The sequence below is a fragment of the Chiloscyllium plagiosum genome, unplaced genomic scaffold (assembly GCF_037043375.1).
Source record: "Chiloscyllium plagiosum isolate Xiang-an unplaced genomic scaffold, Cpla_swu_hap1 HiC_scaffold_20, whole genome shotgun sequence".
Classification (NCBI taxonomy): domain Eukaryota; kingdom Metazoa; phylum Chordata; class Chondrichthyes; order Orectolobiformes; family Hemiscylliidae; genus Chiloscyllium; species Chiloscyllium plagiosum.
Genome location: NW_028270158.1, coordinates 50887664 through 50914110, shown reverse-complemented (window position 1 = coordinate 50914110; position 26447 = coordinate 50887664). Strand labels below are relative to the sequence as shown.

General features: G+C 41.4%; 2 protein-coding genes across 7 annotated transcripts in view; one reads left to right on the top strand and one right to left on the bottom strand.

Moving 5' to 3' along the window:
* The first annotated feature begins 7160 nt into the window (after window positions 1-7160).
* Window positions 7161-24273, top strand: LOC122560553 (guanine nucleotide-binding protein G(I)/G(S)/G(O) subunit gamma-13). 5 transcript variants are annotated; one of them, XM_043711301.2, is made up of 4 exons: window positions 7161-7374; window positions 8018-8086; window positions 17118-17241; window positions 23938-24273. In XM_043711301.2, exons 3-4 carry the CDS (start codon window positions 17144-17146, stop codon window positions 24041-24043), a joined length of 204 nt encoding a protein of 67 aa, XP_043567236.1. In that variant the 5' UTR covers window positions 7161-7374; window positions 8018-8086; window positions 17118-17143; the 3' UTR covers window positions 24044-24273. The 5 variants fall into 5 exon arrangements, with proteins under 5 accessions (XP_043567236.1, XP_043567234.1, XP_043567235.1 ...); XM_043711299.2 differs by having other exon boundaries at window positions 7172-7374; window positions 17092-17241; XM_043711300.2 differs by lacking the exon at window positions 7161-7374 and adding an exon at window positions 7523-7566 and having other exon boundaries at window positions 17092-17241.
* The window catches only part of chtf18 (CTF18, chromosome transmission fidelity factor 18 homolog (S. cerevisiae)), a 112800-nt gene continuing 110625 nt past the window's right edge, over window positions 24273-26447 (bottom strand). For both annotated transcript variants that reach the window (XM_043711297.2, XM_087997931.1), the window contains one exon: window positions 24273-24946. In XM_043711297.2, the coding sequence (XP_043567232.2) occupies window positions 24804-24946 (143 nt within the window). In that variant the 3' untranslated portion in view covers window positions 24273-24803. The remainder of the gene's footprint in view (window positions 24947-26447) is intronic.

Genomic DNA, 26447 nt, shown 5'->3' with positions numbered 1-26447 from the left:
CTTGGTGAATTGCTCTCTTTGAGGGCCAGTGCAGAAATGCTGGGCTGAATGGCCTCCTTCAGAGCTGTAATAATTCTGTGATCTCAGCCAGACCCATGTGGTCACACCCTCCAGTACAATGTAGTAACACTAATGGGATAATAGATTTCTCAGCACCATTAACCACACTACATCAAACTCTGAGTTCTCATGCAGCAAACAAACTATCTGACACACACGTACATATATAGCCAATAATTTTATGTGGCACTGGTTAATTCCATGCAACATTGTGCATTGATAACAAAATAATTTTGCTTGTGATCTAGTGCCTTTGCAAATATGGAAAATGTTATATTGCTTATGAACTTCCATGTGCGTGTGTGTGTTATATATGTGCGTGCATTTCTGTGTATATGTATTTGTGTGTATATGAGTATTTTTATGTTTGTGTGGCTGTATGTGTAGTGTATATGTGTGCATGTGTCCTGGCGTGTGTGTATTTGTGAACATGTAAGTATTTGTATGCATATTTGTGTGTATTTCTGTGTATGTTTTGTATGTGTATATATTTCCATACAAGGGTAACATCCATTAGATACTGCCCTATCCAGTTCACAAAAAAAATTGATTTATCACACATAGAAAAACCATGCTGTTTCTCTTTGATCTCTGTAAATTTGGCCAAATGCTCATTCACCCTGTCTTTCATGATAAATTCATGATAAATTAACTGACAGTCAATTGGTTTTCTTTCTCCACCTTTGTTTCATGATAGAGAGACATTTGCAATTTTCCAACCAATAGTACAGTTTATAAATTAAGAGCGACCTGTGTGCACATATACATTTGTTTGTATATGTGTAACATTGCTTTGTATGTGTGCGCTTTTCTGCAAGTTGTAGGTGTAAGGATGCATTGTTTTCTACCCCCTGGTCTAAACTCCATCCCTAACTATGAAATCCATCCCTCCCTCTGTCAGCAGATTGAAGTTAAGCCAGCCTGGTTAGAAGCCTTGTGTGACATTTGATCCTGAGATGAGTTTCGAGTTCATATTCATGACATCCACCAAATTCTGTTTTTAAAAAAACACTTGTCTTAGCCCAGCTCAGATCATCTGAGTGTTGACACCTTTATTCACACCTGTATTTGTAAACTTGATGATTTCAAAGTACTCCTGGCTGCTTTCCCACATCCTGATCTCCATAAATTTGAATTAATTCAAAACTCTGCTGCCTGTACCATAACTCGCAGCAAGTTGCCTTCCCCTGTTGTGCTCACTGACCTACCTTGGCACCCAGTCAAGTCATGTTGTGATTTTAAAATTCTCATTCTTGTTTTCAAACCCTGCCATGGCCTTACCCCTCCCTATCTCTGTGATCTTCTTCAACCCCATAACTTTTTGAGGTATCTGCAATCCTTTAATTCTGACCTCCTGTATATTTGGGTGGTGAAAACAATGCATACATATCTTCACTCACATAACTGCACACCAATCATAATTGCTACCATTGGTGGCCATGTCTTCAGTTGCCTGGGTCCTAAAACATGACTTTCCTCTCTGCAATTCTCCACCTGTCCATCTGACTTGTCTTGTTTAAGACATTTTTAAAAACCTTCCTTTTTGACTAAGCTTTTGGCTATCTGCCCTATTACTATACCTCCTTATGTGACTCTTTATCATATATATGTACACACACACACATACATATACACATATATATAAAATTTATATACTCTTGTGAAGCAAGCTGGGATTGTTTCATTACTTTAAAGGCACCATATAAGTTCTTGATGTTAGATGTATCTATTCATGTAAAAAGTGAAGCTTCCACAGTCCTACTGACCTTGGGTGCACTCTCACTAGAGAGAGACAACTGATAGTGGTCTAAGTGAGGGTCAGGTTAAGAAAGAGAGTTCATCATATAACCTAAGCTAATGCAGGAATTGAACCCATGCTTTTGGCATTACACTGCATTGTAAGCCAGCTGTCCAGTCCATTGAGCTAACCAATCACTTATCTATGCATGTGTATTTGTTAATCTTATTATTTTTTACAACATACATTGGAAATATATCAAAAGAATCAATATTGTCATGAGCTGTGTGATTTGAATATGTGCAATAACACTACATCCGCAACTATCCTTTCACCTTCAGAAAAGAACCACAGAAAGCCATTACAGTTCTCAGCAACACTGTAAACTCAGTGCTTGAAAGAAAACTTTTATCTAGATACGAAGATCTACTCAGAGCTCAACCAGAAACAAGGTCAAAACATCCTGCTACATCCTATTAAATATGATTTCCATTATTCTGAACACTACGTACATAACAAATTATATCATATCACAACACTGACCACACCCAGATAGAAACACATTTTGATCAAATAATCACAAACATCCTTCTCTAAATATATATCAGAATATTAAATGCAAAATGTGAAACATTGTAACTATTACAACCAAGTATGTTGGAGTGTATTGTCTCTCTCTATGTTTTCTGTCTTCACGAATCCAATAATCAAACCAGATATTTAAAATCTTCACTCAGTCACTATTACTGAGAATTATACTTTATCCACATGAGGTTTAGACTAAACAAAAATCCCTGTCACGAAGCTGATCCTTTTTTCCTTAAAGCTGTTCCTTTCCTCAAGGATACTGTGTCCTTGATTTTTTTCAGAGGGATCATAAAACACTCCGGGCTCCAAAACGGCTGGGTTGGGGACAGAGATAAAAGGGTGATGAGAGGCCTCTTTGTTTATGTGTAAACAGATGAGACTTCAGGCCAAGGTTTAGAAGTGACCTGTATAATGAAAGGTGAGTGGTCAGTTCTGAAAGCTAAACTTAAGTTTGAGGGAGTTCAGCAGTGGGTTGTGTGGAAACAGGCTGCTAAACTCTTTCTCCTACTGCCCTTCTAACTTCGACCTGTAAGCTTTTGCTTCATTTTCACTGTGTTTAAGAGGTTTGCTTATTGTGACTGTTGTGTATATTCGGAATGGAATAAGTAAGTCTAGTTCGGACAGACTGAGTTCTGTAGGGGTCCTTTATTCTGTTCTTTGTGTTTCATTGTGTAATTTTGTGAATACATTTTTGTCTGTTTTAAAACCTGGTAGTCAACCTTGAGAAAAGGAACAACAGCTTTTAGGAAAAAAGGACCAGCTTTGTGACAGGGATTTTTGTTTATTCTAAACCTCACATGGTTAAAGTAGAATTGTCAGTAACAGTCACTGAGTGAAGATTTTCTATCCAGCAAATAAACTGAATGGTAGTCAACCCAGCTAACTTATCCCGGGTAATTTTCACTGCACATTTACTGAAACAAATTGCAAGGCTGCCTGCTTAAGAATGTTTGAGTGGTCTGGCCTAGTCCATAACATCTCCAAATGGAGATTTCTCTAATAAAACAGTAAAATTATTGATTTATCATACATCAAAACTTATTGAACGAAGATGCAAGTAAGATTAACAAATAAGAAGTCCGAAAGTGCCATTATTTAATCTTTTAACAAACATAGCACTGTCCATATACTTTAAGTTTAATTCCTCAAAAAATGTTATTAATGAAGCATCTTCATAATATAACATTACAGAGTGGTGCAAGGAATAAGAAGATAATGTATTTGGAAGCACTAGCTTTCAGAGCGCTGCTCCTTCATCAGTTAGCTGATCAAGGAGCAGTGCTCCGAAAGCTAGTGCTTCCAAATAAACCTGTTGGACTATAACCTAGTGTTGTATGAATTTTAACTTTGATCACCCCAGTCCAACATTGACACCTCAACATCATTACCTAATGCAATCTGATCAATCTGCTGGTGCTTCCTTTCCTTGACATGTGTTATAACATTGTTATTAATAACTCTGTCCAGAGCATTGTTAGGCCATTTAATCATTTTTAGGCTGACGCATTAAGATTCACTTTGTACAACCATGGTCTTATGGGTGGCACAGAGGCTCAGTGGTTAGTGCTGTTGCCTCATAGGATCTGGGCTTGATTCCACCCTCAGGCAACTGACTGTGTAGAGTTTGCACATTCTCTGTGTGGGTTTCCCCTGGCTGCTCAGGTTTCCCCCCATAGTCCAAAAATGTGTAGGTTAGATGGATTGACCATGTGAAATTGTCTGTAGCGTGCAGGCTAGGTGATTAGTGATGGGAAATTCAGGGATAAGTAGCTAGGTGGGGTGCTCCTCATAGGATTGGTGTCGACTTGATGGGCTGAAAGGTCTGCTTCCACTATAGGGTTTCTAGTTATACTATATTGCAAATCAATAAAATTTACAACTCTTATTTACAAATCCTGCAGCACTGTTTTTACTTTCTGCTCCTCAAAGGCTCTGCCACCCTCACAATGAGAATGGAAGAAAGAAGAAAGAATGACTTAAACTGATTGTGTAACTGATAAAAAAAAAGTTGAATTAATCCAAATTAATTCTCAAAGATTTTGAGAATTCTTTTACTCCTCCTCCATATGCAATGACATGGTGGTTAGTCTGACATCGTGCGAAACTTGGCTGTTGTCTGGTAGAGAGCCTCAGGCATATTTGGATGGATGCTTCAGTTGATAACCCTTCCCCCTCTGAGTCAGTAGATTGTGGGTTAGTTGGATTTGCGCTCCAGCGCAGTAAGGAAGGGCTAATACACTTGGTGAAGTCTTTTTTGAAGCATCCATTCTCAGATTAACGTAAATGACTATTTTGAAGGAGAGTTGTTCTAAGTGTCCTGGCTAACATTTATTTCCCATTCAATAATACCATCAAGTAAGCTGGCTGTTAATTTCATTGCTATTCATGGAACTGTGTGCCATGCTTCCTACATTCCAATAGGGATTGCACTTCAGAATTACTTCACTGGCTATAAAGTGCATCGTGAGGTTAGGAAAGGTGACACACTAATTCAAAGCCTTTACTCTATTGACCTGTTATAGCAATCAACAGAAAACAATCCAATTGTTATCTGGTTGCTGTATGTTCTTGCTTTTAGGCATTATTGGGAGTTTTATGTGACCCTATGTCAGTGACATAGAACAGACAATACAATGCTGCCATCCAACTTTAATTAAAAGATCTTTGTTCCCAAATTCTTCAACCAACTGTTGGGTATTACAGTGCAGGTTCATATGAAGCACTAACTTTTCTTCTCTGACTCCCTGAAATGTTTTGTTCACAACTTATAGATTGCTTGGGACAGAACTGCATATTAAATTGTGGGCAGCCGGATTGCAGCTGATATTATGATTCTATCCCCAAGAAATTGTTAATTAAGCATGTTTGTCTCTGGTGCTTTAATGAGTGCTGCCTGGCACTGGACTGAGACATAACAGAGTTACAGTTCCCATCTACCTCCACTGGCTACAGGTATCATTGCTGGGGGCAAGGGGATTCAGCCAGGAGAAAAAAGAAAGGTCTTTAATTTCAAAAATATGCTTTATTCATAGAACTGTTGTTACATGCATACATAGAATTGAACCAGTTCGCTTCTGTCCATTAGCATTTGAAGGAACAAACAGATATTAGTGTTTGTTTCTATCCAGCAAACAGACTCAAGACATTTGTTGTTTGTACAAGACTACATTCACATACAGTTGAGGCACCGAGAGATCTAATAACTGAACAGACCCCTATTTAATCTTGGCAGAAATAACTTAGACGCTTGTCTTTCAAGTTTAATACAGCTTGCATTTTATATAGCATCTTTAATTGCATCAAAACAGTACCTAGCACTTTACAGTTGGTGAAATAATTTTGAATTGTCATGCCTGTTGCAAAGCAAGGTATGAGGTAGCCGGTTTTCATACAGCAGGATCTGAATATCTGGTCGGGGAATAAATATTGAGCACAACACTGGAGCCATCTTTAAAATGATCAAAGGGCTCCTTATATGAGGTGGGGCTGTTGTTGTCTCACCAAGAGAGCTCAGTACTCCATGGTACAGAGAATGCTGGAGAAACTCAGCAGGTCTGGCAGCATCTAGGAGGTCACCAGGTTGATTCCGGAGTTGAGAGGGTTGGCTTATGAGGAATGATTGAGTATACTGGGACTAGTGGGCGGCATGGTGGCACAGTGGTTAGCACTGCTGCCTCACAGCGCCAGAGACCCGGGTTCAATTCCCGCCTCAGGCGACTGACTGTGTGGAGTTTGCACGTTCTCCCTGTGTCTGCGTGGGTTTCCTCCGGGTGCTCCGGTTTCCTCCCACAGTCCAAAAGATGTGCAGGTCAGGTGAATTGGCCATGCTAAATTGCCCGTAATGTTAGGTAAGGGGTAAATGTAGGGTTATGGGTGGGTTGCGCTTCGGCGGGTCGGTGTGGACTTGTTGGGCCGAAGGGCCTGTTTCCACACTGTAAGTAATCTAATCTATATGAAATAGAAGCAGGCGGGTGAAACTAGAACTGGGGGCATAGCCTCAAAATAAAGGGGAGCAGATTTAGGACTGAATTGAGGAGGAAATTGTTCACCCAAAGGGTTGTGAATCTGTGGAATTCCCTGCCCAGTGAAGCAGTTGAGGCTACCGCGTTGAATGTTTTTAAGGCACCAATAGATTCCTGAATGGTACAGGAATTAAGGGTTATAGTGAGCAGGCCGGTAAGTGGAGCTGAGTCCGTGAAAAGATCAGCCGTGATCTTATTGAATTGTGGAGAAAGCTCCAAGGGCCAGATGGCCTACTCCTTGCTCCTGTTTCTCATCAGAGAGAAACTGAGTGAATGTTTCCAGTTTGGTACAACAGCTTAGAGTTTTGTTCTGAAATGGCGCTATACAACCTCATAACTTAGAGGCAAGGCTGGTACACACTGAGGCACCAATGGGCAGCAGGTCTAACACGGATAGAATTTGAGCCCAGTACTCATCGTTAAAGGAAAAAAGCAAAGCTTACTTGAGTGGTTGATGGCCATTCAGCCCCTCAAAGTAGCCCTGCCATTCAGCTAAATCAATGCTGATTCCACATCTTAATCCCATTTCCCACCTTGGTCCCATCCCTTTTAAGAGGCAGAAGAAACAAGCACTAGGATATGGAGGGAGGGAGTCTATTCTATAAAAATGGTTTACAATGAGGCATAGACTGCGAGAAGGCGGCTGCTCCTCGGCCGGCGCCAGTCTGATGCAGTTTCCAGTCAGCGACTGGGCCTTTTTAAAGGAAGATGGCACAGGCAAGCCATTCGACCTGTCGCTTCCAAGATAGCAAACCCGCCGTCTTGTCTCTACCTGCACGAGGCAACAATGTACCTGCCCTGTCCGATCACACCTCCCGTCTGAAAGGTTCAGGCAACAACAACAGACTGAGGGCGTGAGCAGGTCACAATCCATTTGTTCAGATTCTACGCCAGCCTGATTTGTAGAATTGAGTTGTTGCGAGCTGGGATAGAGAAGCTGTGTGTTTGTGAGAGAGCTTCGCAGAGGTAATCTTCGTGTTTGGTCAAAGCAGTGTGGGTGTGATTCTGCTAACGCAGGGGCAGAGTGTGCAGGAAAACGTGGTTGTAAATGGAGATTAAAGCCAGTTATGTGAAACGGTGCAGAACTGGGAACCATGGAGAAAACAGTCTAATTCATGTCCATTGCCGCTTCCCGTTGGCATAATTGCAAAGGGAAATGTAATTAATTCTATAAATTGCGGTTGTTGATGCTTATGTTGTCTGCATTTTCCCGCAGTTTCTCTTTTTTTGTATTTTCGCGTGTAGCTTGACTCTAACCCTTGATGGATTGAATTAACCAAGTGGGTGCTGCCAAGGGGAGGTGGCTCGGAGACCAAGGGGATACGGTTCATCCCACACCCTCGGCATTACCTAGAATGAGGCACCAGGGAGCTGGGAGTGTGTGTTTATCCCCTTTGCAGTTCAGCGCTAGCAACCCTGGTGTCTGGGGAGTGGGAGCAGAGGCGAGGGCGAGCGGGAGAGCTGAGCTGTGTAAATCCTCTCCCTGAGCACTACATTCTGAATGGATTGCCAGTGCCATTAATAGATTACCACGAAGGATTTGCATTTCCGAAAACGAGAGGGACAACATCCGTATATATTCAGTTCAAACTTGCTTTCTGGTCCACAGGAGCCCTTAGTGGATGCTTCAGTTTGAGTCAGGTGTCGGCTGCCTGTAAAAGTGCCTTTTCAAGCGCAGGTGAGTTAATGCTTTCCTTTACAAACAAAAACCGCGTTATAAGCGAGGCCTGGCGATGATCAGTGTAGCGAGCAAATGTTATAGATTCGCCTGGTACAAATGTAACACCGACTTTAGCAGCAGATTCCCCCGCACCGATTTTAATGCGTTATCATTAAACACGAAAAGACCCGGAAAGCGCCCAGTCTCTGTCTGGGACCGACGAACTGAATATCTCCAATGTTGCGATAATTCTTAAGCCCCACTCCCCAATGATACCCATCCCAGCATTCATGTATACCCAACATCACTGTGCAATGTATACACACAAACACACTTATAGATATATGTGTCTCTAAATAGACGCATGTTTCTGTACGTTTCTACATATGTTTCTCTATATCTATATATTTTCAATATATAGATGTTTCTGTATGTCTATATATGTTTCTCTATATCTGTTTTTCTATATACACGTTTCTGTCTGTTTCTCTGCACGTTTTTCTATATATATTTGCTTGTGTTTCTATATATCTCTATATCTGTTTTTATCTGACTGTTTTTCGATGTCTCTGTTTTTTCTAATATACATTTCTGTTTATGTATTTCTATATATGTTTCTCTATCTATATAGTTTTCGATATGTTTCGCTGTATGTTTTTCTATATGTTTCTCGTTATCGAAATGTTTTTGTTTATGTATTTCTCTATACGTTTCCCTATATCTATACATTTGTTTGTGTTTCTAAATGTATGCCTCTCGACATCTATGTTTCTATACCAAATAAAGACCGAACCGTTGCTCTCTGGGTTGTATTCAGATATGGCCTTCTGATTTTTTTATTTAAATATTTCTTGAGTCAAACAAACAATATAAACGGGAGAAAAGATCCACAGGGAGGTGAACAGCCGGCCGGAAATCAGGATTCTGTATTGTACGCGGTCCATCGTTGTGACAATATCCCCCCAGAAAAAAAATAGCCCCCACATTGTGGTCAGCGTGTGTTAGACCTGGGAGCCGGGCGGAATAAATGCGGGACAACCCAAAAATAACAACACACAAAATCTCTGCGTTGTTTTAGTATTCCGCAAGTACAAATTAAATTCAACCTGTTTCCCGTTGTGAACGAGCCCTGTATTGATCAGGCGCGCCCTGTCTTCTGAAGGGAGGGGGAGAGGAAGATTGAGTGCCGACCTCTGCCAAGACCCAGGACCCAGATAAATTGATCAGCACCGTGCCTGGGCTCCAGATTTGTCCACCAGTCATTGGTAAGCGGAAGTTGTGGGGAGAAAGACAGTCAGAATCAGTTGAAATGGATTCCTTTGTTCAGTAATGCCTGCACCCTCAATATGTGAGACGTGTGTGGATTAGAGGGGCGGGCTGGAAGAGAGTGAATTGGGTTGAGTCTGGGTTGCCTTAGACAGCGATGGAGACAGGGGGCGCGGGCTATTGGAGGGAATGGGTATAAAGTGCAGAAGCGAAAGTGAGAAGGTTTACTGGCTTGTTGTGAGTGAAGGGTAACTGAGGGCAGGGTCTACAGCAAGGCGGAAATGATCTCGGTGGCACCTTCAGATGCAGGGCAGAGGAGAGGGAGAGTTGAGAAAGAGGGACCAGCAGAGTTGACCCCTTGTGCTCTCACCCGGTTGAGTTTGTTGGATGTCCGTGAGAGATGTTCCCTGTGCTCAGACACTGACTATACGGTCGAGGGTGTGGTGCTGGAAAAGCACAGCAGGTCAGATAGTATCCGAGGAGCAGGAGAATCGACGATGCCGCATTGCCCGATATGTTTGGAAACTTTTAACCTCGCTTCGAAAGTAACGAGATGGACAATGACAAGACTAGTTTTAATCGGTGTTCACTCAACAGTGTCGGAATCCACAGAGATGTTGGGGAAGTGTACGTTGTACTGAAATTGGTTTTAAGTTAGCACCAGGGCATGCCAGCTCTTGGTTTTGTTATTCAGGCATCTGCAACTTTAATCTTTAATCAGGCATCTGCAGACTCTGGTTCTGACAGCTCCCAGCCTTGTTTCCTTTGTCAGGATCCAGCCCATAGGGGGCGACCTTGGCACCAGACAGAGAAGGACATTGTCAGACATCTTGTTCAGCCCAGCTCCATCACTTGTGCAGTGGGTTCACTCGGTAAGACATAGAGGCAGAAGTAGGCCATTCAGCCCATCGAATCTGCTCTGCAATTCAGGGAGAGCATGGCTGACCTGATAATCTCCAACTCCATTTTCCTGCCTTTCCCCCATAACCTTCAATTCCCTTACAGATGTCTATCTCAGCCTTGAATATACTGAATGACTGACCCTCTAAAGAATTACACTTGTTGAATACCCTCTAACCAATTAAGTTCCTCCTCATTTTTGTTTAAGATGGGGTAACTCCTTATTCTGAGATTATACCCTCTATTCCTAGACAGTCCCATAATGGGAAACAACTCTCCACATCTACCCTGTCAAGCCCGTAAGAATATCATATGTTTTGATAATGTCTCTTCTAATTTTTCTAAACCTCATAGACTTCAGGCCCAACCTACTCAACCTCCTCTCCATATCCAACATCAACCCAGTGAATCTTCTCTGGACTGCCTCAATGCCAAGACTGTTCACAATATTCTTAGCGTAGTCAAGTAGATCTACCTTCCGGGTGAAGCAGATACTTACCTGCATTTCGTTCAGTCTTGTCGACTGTATTGACTGCTCATAATGTGATCTCCTTTACATGTGGGGAGACAAAACACAGCTGAGTGACTGCTTTGCTGAACACCTTCTGTCTGTAAAAATGACCCTGAGCTTTCAGTTGCCTGCCACTCCAACACACCACCTTGTTCCCATGTCAACATTTCTGTCATAGGCTTGAGGCATTGTCCCAGCAAGGAAGAATAACAACTGATATTCCACTTGGGGACCCTGTAGCCTCTAGGATTTAACATTGAGTTCAATAACTTTAAAATCTGATTCTGTCCTTCCATGTTTTTTTTACCCACCCTCATACCCAAGTCCTGTCATGACATGGGTTGTCTTTAGCGCAGCCGATCCATTCTGTCTTATTCCCAGCTCTCATGATTACTTATTCAGCCTCTCTTCTGATCTGGTCAACTGTCAGCAATCCCCTTAACTTTCATATCTCTCTGTGCTCCATATCCACCTATTTGCTCACCTCTCCCCCACCTTCTCCAACTTCATTTTCAGCATAAATACCACTTTTGTCTTGCTGCCGTCAGTTCAGAGGAAGAGTCACTGGACTCTTTCTCCCCACAGATGCTGCCAGACCTGCTGGGTTTCCTCAGTATTTTCTGTTTTTCTTTCAGATTTCCAGCATTTGCAGCACTTTATACATTCCCTTTGAAATAAAGGCCAGCAGTCTTTTTGCCATCCCTGTTATCTGCTAGTTTCTTTTGTGATTCTTGCATGAGGACACCCAAATGTCCCTGTTCTGTGGCTTTCTGCAGCACTTCTCCATTTAAATAATATTTAGCTCTTCTAATCTTCCTGTCAATGTGCATAAACTCACAGTTTCCCACATTATATTCCACCTTTTTGCCCACTTGCTTAACTTGTCTATCTCCTGTAGACTAGTTATAGGTTGCCATCCCAAAAATGTCCCCTTTATCCCAACTGCCTTTCCTCATCTAGTTAGCCAATTCTCTATTCATGCTAACAAACTGCTCCCAGTACCATGGCTTCATCGTATTAAGTAGCTTTATGTGCAGTACGTGTTGAATATCTTTAGAAAATACAAATACATTGCATTTACTGGTTCCCTTTATCCTGCTTGTTACATCCTCAAAGTACTGTAATAAACTTGTCAAGCATGATTTTCCTTTCATGAGCCATGCTGACTCTGCTTCATTATGTAATGCATTTCTAATTGTTCGTGTATTATATCGTATTTAATAGCCTCTAACCTTCTCCCAATAACAGCTGTTAACTTAACTGGCCCATTGTTATCTGTGTCGAGAGTGTGGTGCTGGAAAAGAGGTCAGGCAGCATCTGAGGAGTAGGAGAATCGACCTTTTGGGCATAAGCCCTTCATCAGAAATGTCAATTTTCCTGCTTCTCAGATGCACTCTCCTTTTGATTGCTTCACATATCAACTCAAATATGGCCAGGCTGTTTTGACATCATTGAGGACAAGTGGTGAAATTGTTGAGTTCTGGTGAAAGTGTTGAGTTCTGGTGAAAGATCAATGACCTCAAATGTTAATTTTATTTCCACTGAAGCTGGATGTATTCCTAGAGGCTTTGCTGTATGCCCTCCCAACACCAATTGCTTATTCCAATGTTACCATCACTGATGTGCTGACATGATCTGATGTATTGCTTGCCCACACCAACTAAAGAGCAAGCACCTTCTTAGTTACGTAGCTGGATGATGCTTGACTATCAGACCACCATCTTATAACACCTCTGTAATTCTTAGCTGTAAAATCATGCATGTTTATTTAAATTGCCTGCTTAACTTGGTTGCACCAAGCAATGCTCAGATTAACTTGTAATGCCTGGAGACTACAATACAATATTTGAGGGTTGGCACTCCTAGGGAATTTGTTTTTAAGACAGCAAAATGGTGTAGAAAACCTTCGTACCTTTAAAACTTATGCTATCATTGACTCTTTTACTCTGTTCAGATGGGGTTCAGGCAACCCGCACAAACCTTTCCTTATGACAGATAGCTAAGAAATGGTTCAAGTGATGCCTGGAAATTGATTTCCTCAGAGCAAGTACAGAGCTGGCATCAGAGCTCTGTTAAAATGACAGTAAGAAACCACTGTTGGTGGAGTTCTTAGTGGTACTCTTTTTTTAAAAATTGCCATCAACTCTCTTCCCTACCTCCATAACCACTTGCAACCTTAAGAGATCTCTGCACTATTCTAATGCGGGTCTTTTGAGCAATCCTGGTTTTAATCATCACTGACTTAAGCTGTGATGAGGACCGAATTTCTGAAACTTCATCTGTAAAGCAACTTTTCTTTCCTCCGTTAAGATGTTCCTTAAAATCTACTTCCTTTATAACACTTTGTTCACCTGTCTTACCATGTTGTTCTGTGGCTTGGTATTACATTGTGTTTGATAACTTGCCTGTGGTCAACATGCTGTGGAAATGCTGCATTTGCTGGTGGTGTGAATGAATTCGAGACCCTCCTTTTGCAGCCTGATAATTGCAAAACAAACTCATTAGCACAGTTGAATCCAATGGTTTTACCTAGGTTCAAATTAGAGTCATAGAGTTGTACAGCGCAAAAACAGACCCTTCGGTCCAATTCGTCCATGCTGACCAGATAACCCAATCTAATCAAGTCCCATTTGCCAGCATTTGGCCCATATCCCTCTAAACCCTTCCTATTCATATAACCATCCAGATACCCTCTGCATTTTGTAATTGTGCCAGCGTCCACCACTTACTCTGTCAGCTCATTCCATACACGCATCACCCTCTGCATGAAAAAGTTGTCCCTTAGATCCCTTTTAAATTTTTTCCCTCTCACCTTAAACCTAATATTGATAGAATCATTCTCCACTCAGAGGATTTATAAAATCTGCTGGCATGGTGGGATTAGATTAATTTAGGATATCTGTTTGGCATTGATGAGTAGGACCCAAGGGTCTGTTTCTTTGCAGTACAACTCTTTGACTCCATGGTTATTTCCCACATCTCTAAGTAAAATGTTTGCTACACCTCTGATAAGTGAACAGAGACCCTTTCAAACCAGAAACTGCAGGCTTGAAGTGGTCTACCTCATTTCAAAGACTTTGTACTCCCTTAGAACTTTCACATTACTGAATAAGTAGTGCCCTCTGCACTCTATTTCAGTCTACATCGCTCTGGTGTAATCAAGACATTTCATATGAACTGGATTCAGATTCTAAATGAACACATTCAATTTACTCTTAAGATCTCTTAGGGTTACAAGTGGTTATGGAGGTAGGGAATTTTATCTATGATGACAGCAATAAAAGACTCAGTCTTTCAAAATTTCTAGCAGTAGACAGATTATTTGTTCACAGATTGCATCGACCTCTTAGGGTTCCAATGTACCCAAGGAGCACCCTGTTTCCCACCATTTCTTACGTCAGTCCCTTTCCCACATGTCTCTCTGGTAAGGGGTTTACAGAACCCCTACTATCCCCGGACCCCCGCACCCCCCCCCCGACTTGCTGGCTGAATTTAATTGATATGCCATAAAGCAGAACAATGTTGATTCCATGATTGCTTCTCTGATAGATTGTTTCCAGATTAAATAATCTGAAACTGGGTGTCAGTCACATATTCCCCGTGAAGTGGTCCTAACTCAGTGAATATACTAATAAATGGCATTCAATGGATGAAGACAAGGACCACTTCTGGAATCAGCTACAGAGGACCTGGGGGACCATGGTACAATTTCCCCAGGCTTGGCACTCCATTTATAGAGTGCACAAAACATGAATATATGTTTATAGACAAAATCTAGGTCTATCTCTAATTATCTACATGCTGTCAAATACCTTGGAGTCTGCCATATAATTAGAAACAGGAAGTGGCTTTTACGCATCGAGAAAGGTAGGCGAACATTTCGTGCAAAGAATTTTAGTTTTGATGAATGTGCGTCAACAGTGTTGTCTCTGGCAGAACTTCCAAATAGCTGGTATTCACATATGAGGCCAGAGAGTGAGCAATAACAGACTATCTGGTAATGCAAGTAGGATGCGAGCATAGAAGGGGCAATATATTACAAATGGGTTTAATTCTATTCCTCTTCTGACAACCACTTCATTAACTAAAGTATAACAACTTGTATTCATATGGTACCTTTTTCATTATAAAATGCCCTGGATACTTCACATGGATGTTATTGTAAAGAGATATTCGATCCCGAAACCAAACACTTGACCATTGAGTTAAGTTTAATAGAGTCTCTTAAAGGAAGAAGGTGATGCAGACAGGAGGTGAGGTACAGAGAAAGAACTCCGCAACTCTAGGCAACCAGAAGTGTGGCCAACAGTGATTAAAACTGGGGATTCTCAGGGAGGTCCAAATTCGATTAATGCAGGTGTAGCGAGGGTTGTGTGGCTGAAGGAGATTATAGAGATTGCAAAGTGGGAAAGAATTGCATTTATAAAGTGCCTTTCATGTCTTCATGTTGTTACAGATAATGAAATACTTTTGAAGTGTAGTAACTCTCAACACAACCATCTGATCAAGGAGCAGTGCTCCGAAAGCTAGTGCTTCCAAATAAACCTGTTGGACTATAACTTGATGTTGTGTGATTTTAACTTTGTCCACCCAAGTCCAACACCGGCATCTCCAAATCATAATTCTCACCAGGCAGCTCAGCAAGTTAAGTTGAGTAGAACGTCCCTGCTCTTTTTCAGCCAACACCTTGAGGTCTGTAATAAAGAGTGGCTAGGACCTTGATTTACCATTTTATCCAAAAGGTGAGAGTAGCTATTTTGACAAAAACTAGAGATTGACTTTGGGGTTTCCCTGATCTGGAGGACTCTGAATGATGACCGGTCTCCTGGGTATTTCCTTATAAACAGGTAATTACGTGGGAACGAGGGCAGGAGTGAACTGGGTAAGGAGTTTAGGGAAAAGATGTTCATTATTCAATGAACAATGGCAGGTATTAAAAAATATAAGTGACTCAGCGCAGAGATGTACCCCAGTGAGGAAAAAAGCAAGTGGGTAAACCAAGCATGGTTAGACAGGGAACTTAAGAACATCATTAAGTGAAAAAAACATCCAAAGTAGCAAAGGTTAATGATAAATCAGGATTGAGAAAGTTTTGAAAGCAAACAAAATGTACAAAAATGGAAAAAAAAGGTGCAAACTAGCAAGTACATAAAAAACAGGCAGAGCTTCTTTAAATATAAAAAAGTGAAAGAGAATGAGAGAGAGAGAGAGGAGACAGAGAGACACAACATTGCACGTAGAGCCCTTCTATACTGAAGCTGTATGAGTAATATTGGGGAACCAGGGAATGGCAGACAAGTTAAATAAATATTTTGTATTTAATAAATAAATCACTGTAAAGGATTCTAATAGTGTTCCAAAATTACTGAATAATCAAGGATCAAAAGGAGGAGAGGAAATAAACACGACGGCTATCACTGGAGATTATTACTTGAGACACTAGTGGATTTAAAGAATATTATTTAAATGGGGAAGGACTACAGGGAACAGGAGCACAGAGAGTTTTGGGTCCTCATGCATTAATCATGTAAAATTAGCTTACAAGTTCAGTAGGTGATGAGGAAGGCAAATTAAATGTTGCCCTTGAATTTCAAAGTGAATGGAGCATTAAAATAACGAGGACTTGCTAAAATTATACAAGGCACTGGTCAGGCCATAGCTCTGCATAGTTTTGGTACCTTTATCTAAGGAAATATATACTGACTTTGGAGGCAGTCTGAACAAGGTTCACAAGGCTGACCCTGGAAGTGGTGGATATTCTTTTGAAGAGAGGTTGAGTAGGTTAGACTTGTACTCAGTGAAGTCCAGGAGAATGAGAGATGTTATTGAAGGATATTAGGTTCTAAGGGAACTTGACAGGGTAGATGTAATAAGGCTATTTCCCCTTGTGGGAGTGTCTATGACCAGATGGCATAATTTCAGAGGAAGGGATCTCCTGTTTAAGACCGAGATGAGGAGGAATCTCTTCTCACAGAGAATAGTGAATCTGTGGAATTCTTTACCGCAGAGGGCTCTTAAGGCTAGATTGTTAAGTATTTTCAAGAGTGCAATAGATTTTTTTATATCAGAATTAGGGGTTATGAGGATAAACAAAGTTGAGGATTATCAGATCAGCCATGATCTCATTGAAGGTGGAAATAAACTCAATGGCAGTTCTGCTGCTATGTCTTATGGTCTTTTATGGCTTATTTGACACGTTATTCAGATGTGAAACTGTACTTAACATCCTGATTCTGTAGTAACAACACTGCACTTAAATATTTTGTTGATGTTCAGTCACCAAGACTCAAACATCCTTCCCATATTGTTCAGATTTAAATTTCCTTTCTTTTAAACCTGTTTTCAGATTTTCTATCTCTCCTCTCTGTAAAGAAAACAATTAAAAACAATCGGTGGCCATGGAAGATTGGGACATTCCACAATTCAAGAAGGAAGTGGATAGTCTGAAGTACCAGCTGTCGTACAAAAGGGAGATGTCTTCCAAAACAATCCCTGAGTAAGCTCGAAATTCTGTCTTAATGTTGTGACTAAGATGACAGATGAGAGTGAGAATGAAACACTGTCTCATTGTGTCTAATGGCATGCTCAATCCTTTGAAAAGGCAGCCCGATTGTTGCCTTAATGTTTTCATAGAATCATGGAAGTGTAAATTTAACGGTATTTACGATTACAAAGGGCTTTGATCAGTTAGAAAATCTTTATGTTTATTTGGATGCCCATAGATGTAAGGTGGTCATGAGTATCTCAAACAAGGTGCGCTCTTCATCCAGAATGTGGATCTTACCATCACACAAAATAGCTACGTAGTACAAGTAAAAGCTAAACAAGTTTTATGAAGGGAGGGGAGTGTATATGCTGGTAAGATTGGATGAAATAAGGTGGGTAGAGGCTTGTATGCAGCATAAACACCGGCATAGATTTGTTGGGCTGAATGGCCCGTTTCTGTGCTGCAAAATTCTACACAACACATTTTCATTATCGGACAAGATGAAACCCTCTTCCCCTATTAACGTTTAGTGTTATTCCTCCTAACCTCAAATCGTATTAAGAGCAATTCAGATTCCACACTAGTAATTACAGCTTGCCAGTTCACACATTTTTGATATGCTATTTTACTTTGAAAATCCAAAAGTATCAAATTCACATTCCGCCTCTTTGACTTTATAGTTGGCAATTTTCTCAAAGCATTTAATTAAATCAATTCAGCATGATTTGCCCTTTATAAATTCATGTTGACTCTCTCTGCATACTCATTATTTTATAAGATGAATGTCATCCTTTATTATTGTATCCAGCCGTTTTACATTGTTGAAGTGAGGGTAACTGGTGTACATGGAGCCAAAGTGGATAAATGGAGCTGGGAAAGAGCTAGCCATGATCTCATTGAATAGTAGAACCAGCTAAAGGGACTGTCTGAGCCACTACAAGTTCTTAGAGTTTTAGTTAGTGTCAATGCTTTTTCATCACTAACCTCCCTCAGTGTTATGGGCCTTGTGTTTGGTCAATGTTAAACCCTTTGATCTTCTGAACAGTCAAAAACATTTTGTGTAATATTAATTATCACACTTCCATCATCCCTCTTGTAATTCTTGCTTTACCAATCTCTAAGTATAGAGGCAAAAATACTCTAATATCACAATCCTTCCTAACATCCTGCTGTAAATAAACCTGCACTTCTTCAAACATTAATGACTCCATTTGTAGCCAGAACTTGAAGCAAGATAAATCTACCCTATGATAAAGAGTGAGAAACCACCAGGAGAGCAATTTGTGCTGCATCTCCCCAAAAACTGCACAAAATATGTACTTTCCTTTTAGTATAACACAATGGTACAGAGCTGTGCATCCATTGGACTTTGATGGGTGAAGCTATTTAACATGCGAAGTATGGAGGGCTGGATAAGTCCTGGTGTGGGGCTTGAATTCATGATCTCAGTCTCAGAGATGAGAGTTTTATCAATGAGTGGAGTTGATACTTGTCCCACACTGGCTGCAGTCTATAAAGTGGCTAATCCAGAAAAGCGTGGCTTCAGTGATCTACCAACAGACTTGTGACAGAGCAGTAACTGCCAGGGTGATAATACAAAGCAGTGGAGTTGAGTTTCTGACCAGGACCATTCTGCATCGGAAAAATATCACATTCTACAACAAAGCAGGAACAATGTGAAGGATTAGATTCTCCAACTGTGTTTGTATTTGCTAGATAAGGATCAGAATTGATTGCAATCCAACAGCAGATTAATCACCACCATCTCAGCTCTGAAGCATTAGTGTGATATTTAGCCATTAATCTGGCTAAAGTCACTGCTTCAGAATTCCCTGTTGTAGGTGGTTAAACCAGATCAGTAGGCCCATCAGTGTAATTGTTGGGTTAGGATATGTAGGTTCTGAGGTATGTGCTAATTCCTTTTGCCTTATCTTTGTGCACTCTTGGGGTTTGAAGGGTAGATATCTACTTCCCAGCTTTGCAGACCATCCTGACCTGGGTTTACGTTGCTTCCTTCTTCACTGTCCCTGCATCAAAAACCTAGAACCCTCACAGTATTGTGGTGTCCCTAAAGCACAGGGACTGCAATAGTTCCAAAAGGCAACCTCCAAACACCTCTTCAAGGACAGTCATGGACAGGCAATAAACACTGGCCTTGCCAGAGACACCTTATCCCAAGAATGAATAAAGCATTTTGGATCGAGAGGGATAACTACAAACTGTTGATGTAGGTTTGGGAGCTAGGGAAGAGGTAACGGTTGAATGGGATAAGACAGATATTTACCCTATCACAGAATTAGGGTTCAACACAGTCAGAAACCAAAAGAATTCTGCATCATTCAATATTGATTTTTAAAATGGAACTCTGTTTAAAAAGTAAAAATATATCAATTATCAATACATGCACACCTGCTTTTCTGTTACATAATATCCAATCAGATTCAATAGTTGGATACTTATGAACCCACTTAAATAATATATTCTTCATAACCCACTGCAAAATGAAATTGCTGCAGGACATCATTTTACATTTTTTAGCAAATTTAAGTTTTCAAATCCCAGGACCAGGTAATTTTGAAAGCAGGATCTCAATAGGACAGAAAACAAATCATAATGGGAATCATTGCTGTGCACTTTAACATGGTAGGAAATCTTCTATTTATATCAGTTCAGTCCCAGGACATTGTAGGGTAGTGTCCTCAGTCCAGACATCTTCAGCTGAGGCTGGAATTGAACTTGGGTCCCTGGCATAGAGAGGCAGCAGTGCTAGCCACTGAGCCTCCATTCCTTCACTGTGGAGTCAAATTCCTCAAATCCCTTATTTAACAGCATTTATGGTATATCCATATCACATTAACTTCAGCCGTTGACCACCATTCTTCAGGCAATTGGCAACAAATGTTGGCCTTGCCACCAACATTCTGTGAAATATTTTCTTTAAAATTAAGAAGTGCTGTTCTCCCAACTTTCCTGAGTGCTGACTGATGTGGAGGTTACTGATCTACAGACATTAATAGCACTTCAACCCCAACCAAATGGCCGTTCTTCCAGTTAAGTGTTATTAAGAGCAGTGAACTGATAGGAGCATTGTGTATGGTTGTATACTCCTCTTAAAGGGATGGGTGAATGGGAGTGTTGGTGAGGCAGACATCATTCAGAGTGAAAACATTGCTTTTTTTCTCATGCTTCAAACTGAGGCAGATTGTTTGGGGGAGTATTTACTGACCTCATTCACCCAGAACAGATTGGGTTCAGTCTGAAGATCAGTCTGATTGATAAACAGGCATGTAATCAGTGAGGGCTGTGGCCACAGGTAAGTTGGTGTGAGATTGTGGAAGAGGTTTGGGTGGGGGGAGGGGGGGGGGGGAGAGGAGGGGGGAACTTTGATCACAGTTTCTTGGATTCATAGGGGTTGTATATTCATCAGGATATGGTGGGACCGATTGATTGGGATGATGAGAAGCTGACCACAGTCGGTGAAGGGGTGAGGAATTGGGTGGAGGCTGAAGGGGACGTTGGGGGTGGGGGGGGATTGTGTTGTAGATCCCAGGCTGAGGGATATGGACTGCAGGATTCTAGGGAAAGGCATTGGAGTTCAGTCTATGTGGGAGTTGGGTAAACTGGACGTCTTTGGGTTGAGTGAGTTTGGAGGCTGATGGGAGATTGGGATCAGAGGCCTCGGTTCAGGTAGTGGGCTGCAGGCTCAACTCCAGAAGGGGTACAGGTTATGGGTGTGAGGACGTTTCATCCCTGAATTCATCAAAGCATTACCTCGTAAAATCTTCTGGGTTAAATTCTGAAAGCAGGATGACAGTTAGGCTCGGAACCTGATTATGTCACATTCAATGCTGCAGTCCATTTCCTTGCAGTAGCTTTGTCTCTGCTCCCATATCAAGGTAGCATGATTGAAGCAATGGGGTTACAACGCTAACCCCACTTGATTGGCAGCAACCTATTATGAGGTAAAGGAGAATAGTCATTGATGGCCTAGCTTTATTGCTCCTTGCCCCAACTGCATCTAAAGCCACATCACTCGGTATAAGCAAAAAAACTGCAGATGCTTGAAATCTGAGACAAAGAAAAAGGAGTAAGTGCTGCAGAAACTCAGCAGGTCTGGCAACATCTGTGGAGAGAAACAGACTGAACATTTCAAGTTCAACGTGATTCTTCTTTAGAATGTTTGGCCTGCTGTAAATAATTTGTTCTGGCATTTATGACACATTTTTGGGGTAGGTGGGACTTGAACCCAGGCCTTCTGATCCAGGGATAGGGACACTATCACTGCACTACACTAGTCCTACCCTGGCCTGCCCCATGACAACAGGAGTTGCTCCTGACTCTAGGATTCATCAATCAAACTTAAATCCATCACCACAGGTTAAACACGTACAAATAAAAACCATAGGTTTTGTTTAAAGTTCCTGTAGCTGAGAACGTGATAATGGATTGTTTCAGCACCAACACCCATAAAAGTCGCAACTCCAGTCAAAATAAAATCAGCAAGATCCATTAGGATAAGAGGCGGAACAAAAACAAAGTGCCAATAAACTGTACAGGGCTCAATAGATTTTTTTTTGGATAGGTTAGGTTTCGGTGTCTTCCAGTTCCAAAAATCACCCAGAAAATGGTTTGAACATATGCAGCCATTTTGCACAGCATTCACAGAAGCAGACAAAACTGATCTATGTTTGTATTTAACTTCTGCGTAAGCTTCCTTCCAGCCGAACAAACTCAAACTCTAATACTTGTATAGCATTTTCAAGCATCACCGTTAAAAATAACAAGGTAAGGGATAACACAGAAAAGGAACAAACTAAGCTTTGCAGTTACATACAAGTTCAGTCCATTTTCCATCAATGAATAGATTTTCCAAATGCCATCACTAAGCAGCATATTGGCAAACTGTCCTATTTATCTATCCCAAGCTATTATCTCCATTTCACTTGTTTCCTCTGGTCAGTCCCCCGTGTGCTTTCTGGAGCTCAAAGGGAATCCATTTGTAGTGTCTAGCTTTGTCAACCTTAAGTACTTTCAACAGAAACATCTAAATGCCACTCTGAATCAAGTCTTTGTTCACTGGTCTCTATTTCATCTGATTGTTATTGAAATTTCAGCTCCATGTTTTTTAGATCAGATTATTTACAGTGTGGAAACAGGCCCTTCAGCCCAACAAGTCCACACCGACCCACCGAAGCACACCCACCCAGACCCATTCCCCTGCACCTAACACTACGGGCAATTTAGCATGGTCAATTCACCTGATCTGCACATTTTTGGACTGTGGGAGGCAACCGGAGCACCCGGAGGAAACCCACACAGACACCGGGGAGAATGTGCAAACTCCACACAGTCAGTCGTCTGATGCAGGAATTGAACCCAGGTCTCTGGCGCTGTGAGGCAGCAGTGCTAACCACTGTGCCACTATGCCGCCCATGTATGTAACTGGCTTTAAACTTTTGAAAAATAGGCCTGCCGATTGGCACAGTGAGGTTGAGCCAGTTACATCATGCTGCACAGCCAGAATGTCCATGTTTAACTGCACTTACATAACATACATGCATTGATAGAAGAATTTTTTAAAAACTTGCTTTTATGCATTGTTCATGAAATTAGGACATCCTGAAGTGTTATACAGTCAATTAAACTCAAATGAAGTATTGTCACTTTCCTGGTGTAGGAAATGCAACAGCTAATTTGAGCAGTGCGAATTCCCACAAGCAATGCAAAAATCATCAAATCTCTTGCTCTTTGGTGGGGTGTTGAGAAATAAATATTAGCCATAGTTACCAGGAAGATCTACACTGCTCCTCTGGAAAATACTGTCCCTTGCAAGATCGTTTGTCAGTCAGAGGAGCTCAGACTTGTTTAATGTCTCACTTGAAAATTGGCATTGTAAACAGTACAGAATTCCCTCAGCACTGCAGTAGTTTTTTGGTACTCAATTTCAGAACTGAACCCAATCTTATACTTGCCAATCTCCCACATTACTTCTTCATAGGGGATTCATAATTGGGAGCACACATCTTATTGTACATCCTTTGTCCAGGATCTTGGAGGGCAGGTACAGCTCTCCAGTCAAGATCTTGGCTAAGAAGGAAGAACTCAATGCAGATTGTGGATAGAAACCAGAAAGTGTCTTGTTCTGTGGCTCAGTTCCATGTTGAGCCATGCATATATCGAGTGAACCATTGTGCGTTATTCTTGGGGTTAGAGGTGCTCCTACTGCTGACTGTCATCTCATTCCATAGTTAGAAATATCCTATACTTGGCCTAAGCTAATCCAACAGTGTATTGGGGCAGGTAAGGGGCTGAGGAGTGAAGTACACATTTCCAACATTGATACCATGATGTGAGGAGATAAAGAGGGAAAGTCAGTCACAGGTTTTGCATAATTAAAAGCAAAATATTGCAAATTCTGGAGTAAAAACATTGGAAAAATTCAAGCCTATGAAATGGAAAACAATTAATCATTTGAGTCTTATTTTATTTAAAACTAGTTCTTTCTCTGAGGATACTTTGGAAGAGTGAGCTGATATATAATTTCCTATCAATTCCAAAGGTTGCTACAACAGTAACGTGCCAAAGCAGTTATTGTCTATTCTGAAAATTAACACAATTTAATAAATAAATTAATCGTATTTATCATTTGCATAACCAAATGTCAAACTACTAACCATCTCTCTTTGTTTTATTCCATTGCTGAAGCTTTGTGAAGTGGATAGAAGAGGGAGTGCCAAACGACCCATTCTTAAACCCAGAATTAATGAAGAACAACCCCTGGGTAGAGAAGGGCAAATGTGCTATACTTTGACATTTTCAAACTGCTCTGCATAAAGCAATTTATTTGTAAAGAAAGAGACTCTAGAAGAGAATTTTGTTGGCACAGTCTTCTAAATTCTTAAAACATATGCATTACATTTTTTGTACATTTTATGGTAATTCTAGGCAAAATCATTGTATGAGTGATCAATCAATTTCTTTGTACAACTAGAAAGGATCAATGTAAAAGAAAGATAACAAATAAAGCAATAATTAATATTGGCAAGACTTTATTCATAGTTTGACAATGGAATTCCAGGTTATCCGTAACAAAAATTATTTAAATTATATTCCAATAGGAACTGGATCCAAACTGGTTGTCTAGGCTTACCAGTAGACTTCTTGGTTTTGCCAGTCTATCACTGGCATAGGGCTCCTGACAGGTTTGTCCAGTTTAGGCCGATTGCACTTTACAGTGAACACTCATTATAACTCTGGAGGGGAGAACAGTTTGCCCATTTTCTGTGGGAAAAAAAAAACTAGATTCCAAACCTACTTAGATGCAAACTCAGCAGCAATTTTAGATTCGAGTTGCACAGCTGTTACTCAAACGTCACCGAATGTTCAAACATTTTGACACCTGGTGGCCCAATAATCGGACTGAAGTTTATCTCCTACGAGAGCTTGGGCACAGGCAAGTTTGCATTGGATACCCGAATTCGACAGTTCCATTATGAGCTCTGTAGGAGAATGTATAGGCTCTTTCCTGTTTTTTAAACAGCAGTTACTTATTTCAATAACCAGCCACATTCTCAGAGCAGGTCTTTTATATAAACATTGCGTCTAACAGCATTTGAAACTCCTTCGTTAAATCGGAACCAAACATCACTATTTCCAACTGCTTTTCCAATGAATTTCTCAGCTGTTTCCTTCATAGGCTCAGCTGCTCCAGTCACTGGGGGCCAGAGAGAGAGAGAGAAAATCAATTAATCAATATACTGTAAGAGGTTTGCATTGCATTAGTATTCAAGTAAGGGTTGATTGATTTCCAGATGTGGCATTACAGTACAAATACATTTTGCTGCTCAAAATACTTGCTTCCCCTGGCCAAAAGGAAGAGACTAAGGCTTCTTCGCCCTAGATTTCTGCCAAACCATAATTGGTTGTTGGCAGCTTATAAAAGGGAGATATATATTTACATCTTTCAAAACTTCAGAACACTCCAAATTATGAAGCATTGTTCACTACTATAATGTAGGAAATCTTGAATGGACCTCTTTAATGTTAGTCTCTCTCTGTGCACCTTCTCAGCACCTGTAACACTATGTCCTGTACTCTGTTCAGTTACTCTGATGCACTTGTATATATGATCTGCCAAAAAAGCACATGAAGACAACACGTTTCACTGTTGCTTGGTACACGTGACAGTAATAAATCAAATCAAAAACAAAGAAAGAATAGACAGGGATTATGAACAAAAGTTCATGAGGTTGCATATATGGACTCCACATTGCATGAGTACTTTCCAAACTCAGATCCACTTTACCAACACCTTCCAGCCCGACCTCAAATTCACCTGGACCGTCTCAGACTCCTCCCTCCCCTTCCTAGACCTTTCCATTTCTATCTCGGGCGACCGAATCAACACGGACATTTACTATAAACCGACTGACTCCCACAGCTACCTAGACTACACCTCCTCCCATCCTGCCCCCTGTAAAAACGCCATCCCATATTCCCAATTCCTTCGTCTCCGCCGCATCTGCTCCCAGGAGGACCAGTTCCAAAACCGAACAACCCAGATGGCCTCCTTCTTCAAGGACCGCAATTTCCCCCCAGACGTGGTCGATGATGCCCTCCACCGCATTTCTTCCACTTCCTGCTCCTCCGCCCTTGAGCCCCACCCCTCCAACCGCCACCAGGGCAGAACCCCACTGGTCCTCACCTACCACCCCACCAATCTCCATGTACAGCGTATCATCCGCTGTCATTTCCACCACCTCCAAACGGACCCCATCACCAGGGATATATTCCCGTCCCCTCCCCTATCAGCGTTCCGAAAAGACCACTCCCTCTGTGACTCCCTCGTCAGGTCCACACCCCCCACCAACCCAACCTCCACTCCCGGCACCTTCCCCTGCAACCGCAAGAAATGCAAAACTTGCGCCCACACCTCTCCCCTTATTTCCCTCCAAGGCCCCAAGGGACACTTCCATATCCGCCACAAATTCACCTGCACCTCCACACACATCATCTATTGCATCCGCTGCACCCGATGTGGCTTCCTCTATATTGGGGAGACAGGCCGCCTACTTGCGGAACGTTTCAGAGAACACCTCTGGGACACCCGGACCAACCAACCCAACCACCCCGTGGTTCAACACTTCAACTCCCCCTCCCACTCCACCAAGGACATGCAGGTCCTTGGACTCCTCCATCGCCAGACCATGGCAACA

Coding starts and splice junctions, on each gene's coding strand:
- LOC122560553 (XM_043711301.2), top strand. CDS start 17,144: ATGGAAGATTGGGACATTCCACAATTCAAGAAGGAAGTGGATAGTCTG. Junction 17,242..23,937: donor TCTTCCAAAACAATCCCTGA/GTAAGCTCGAAA, acceptor CCATTGCTGAAG/CTTTGTGAAGTGGATAGAAG.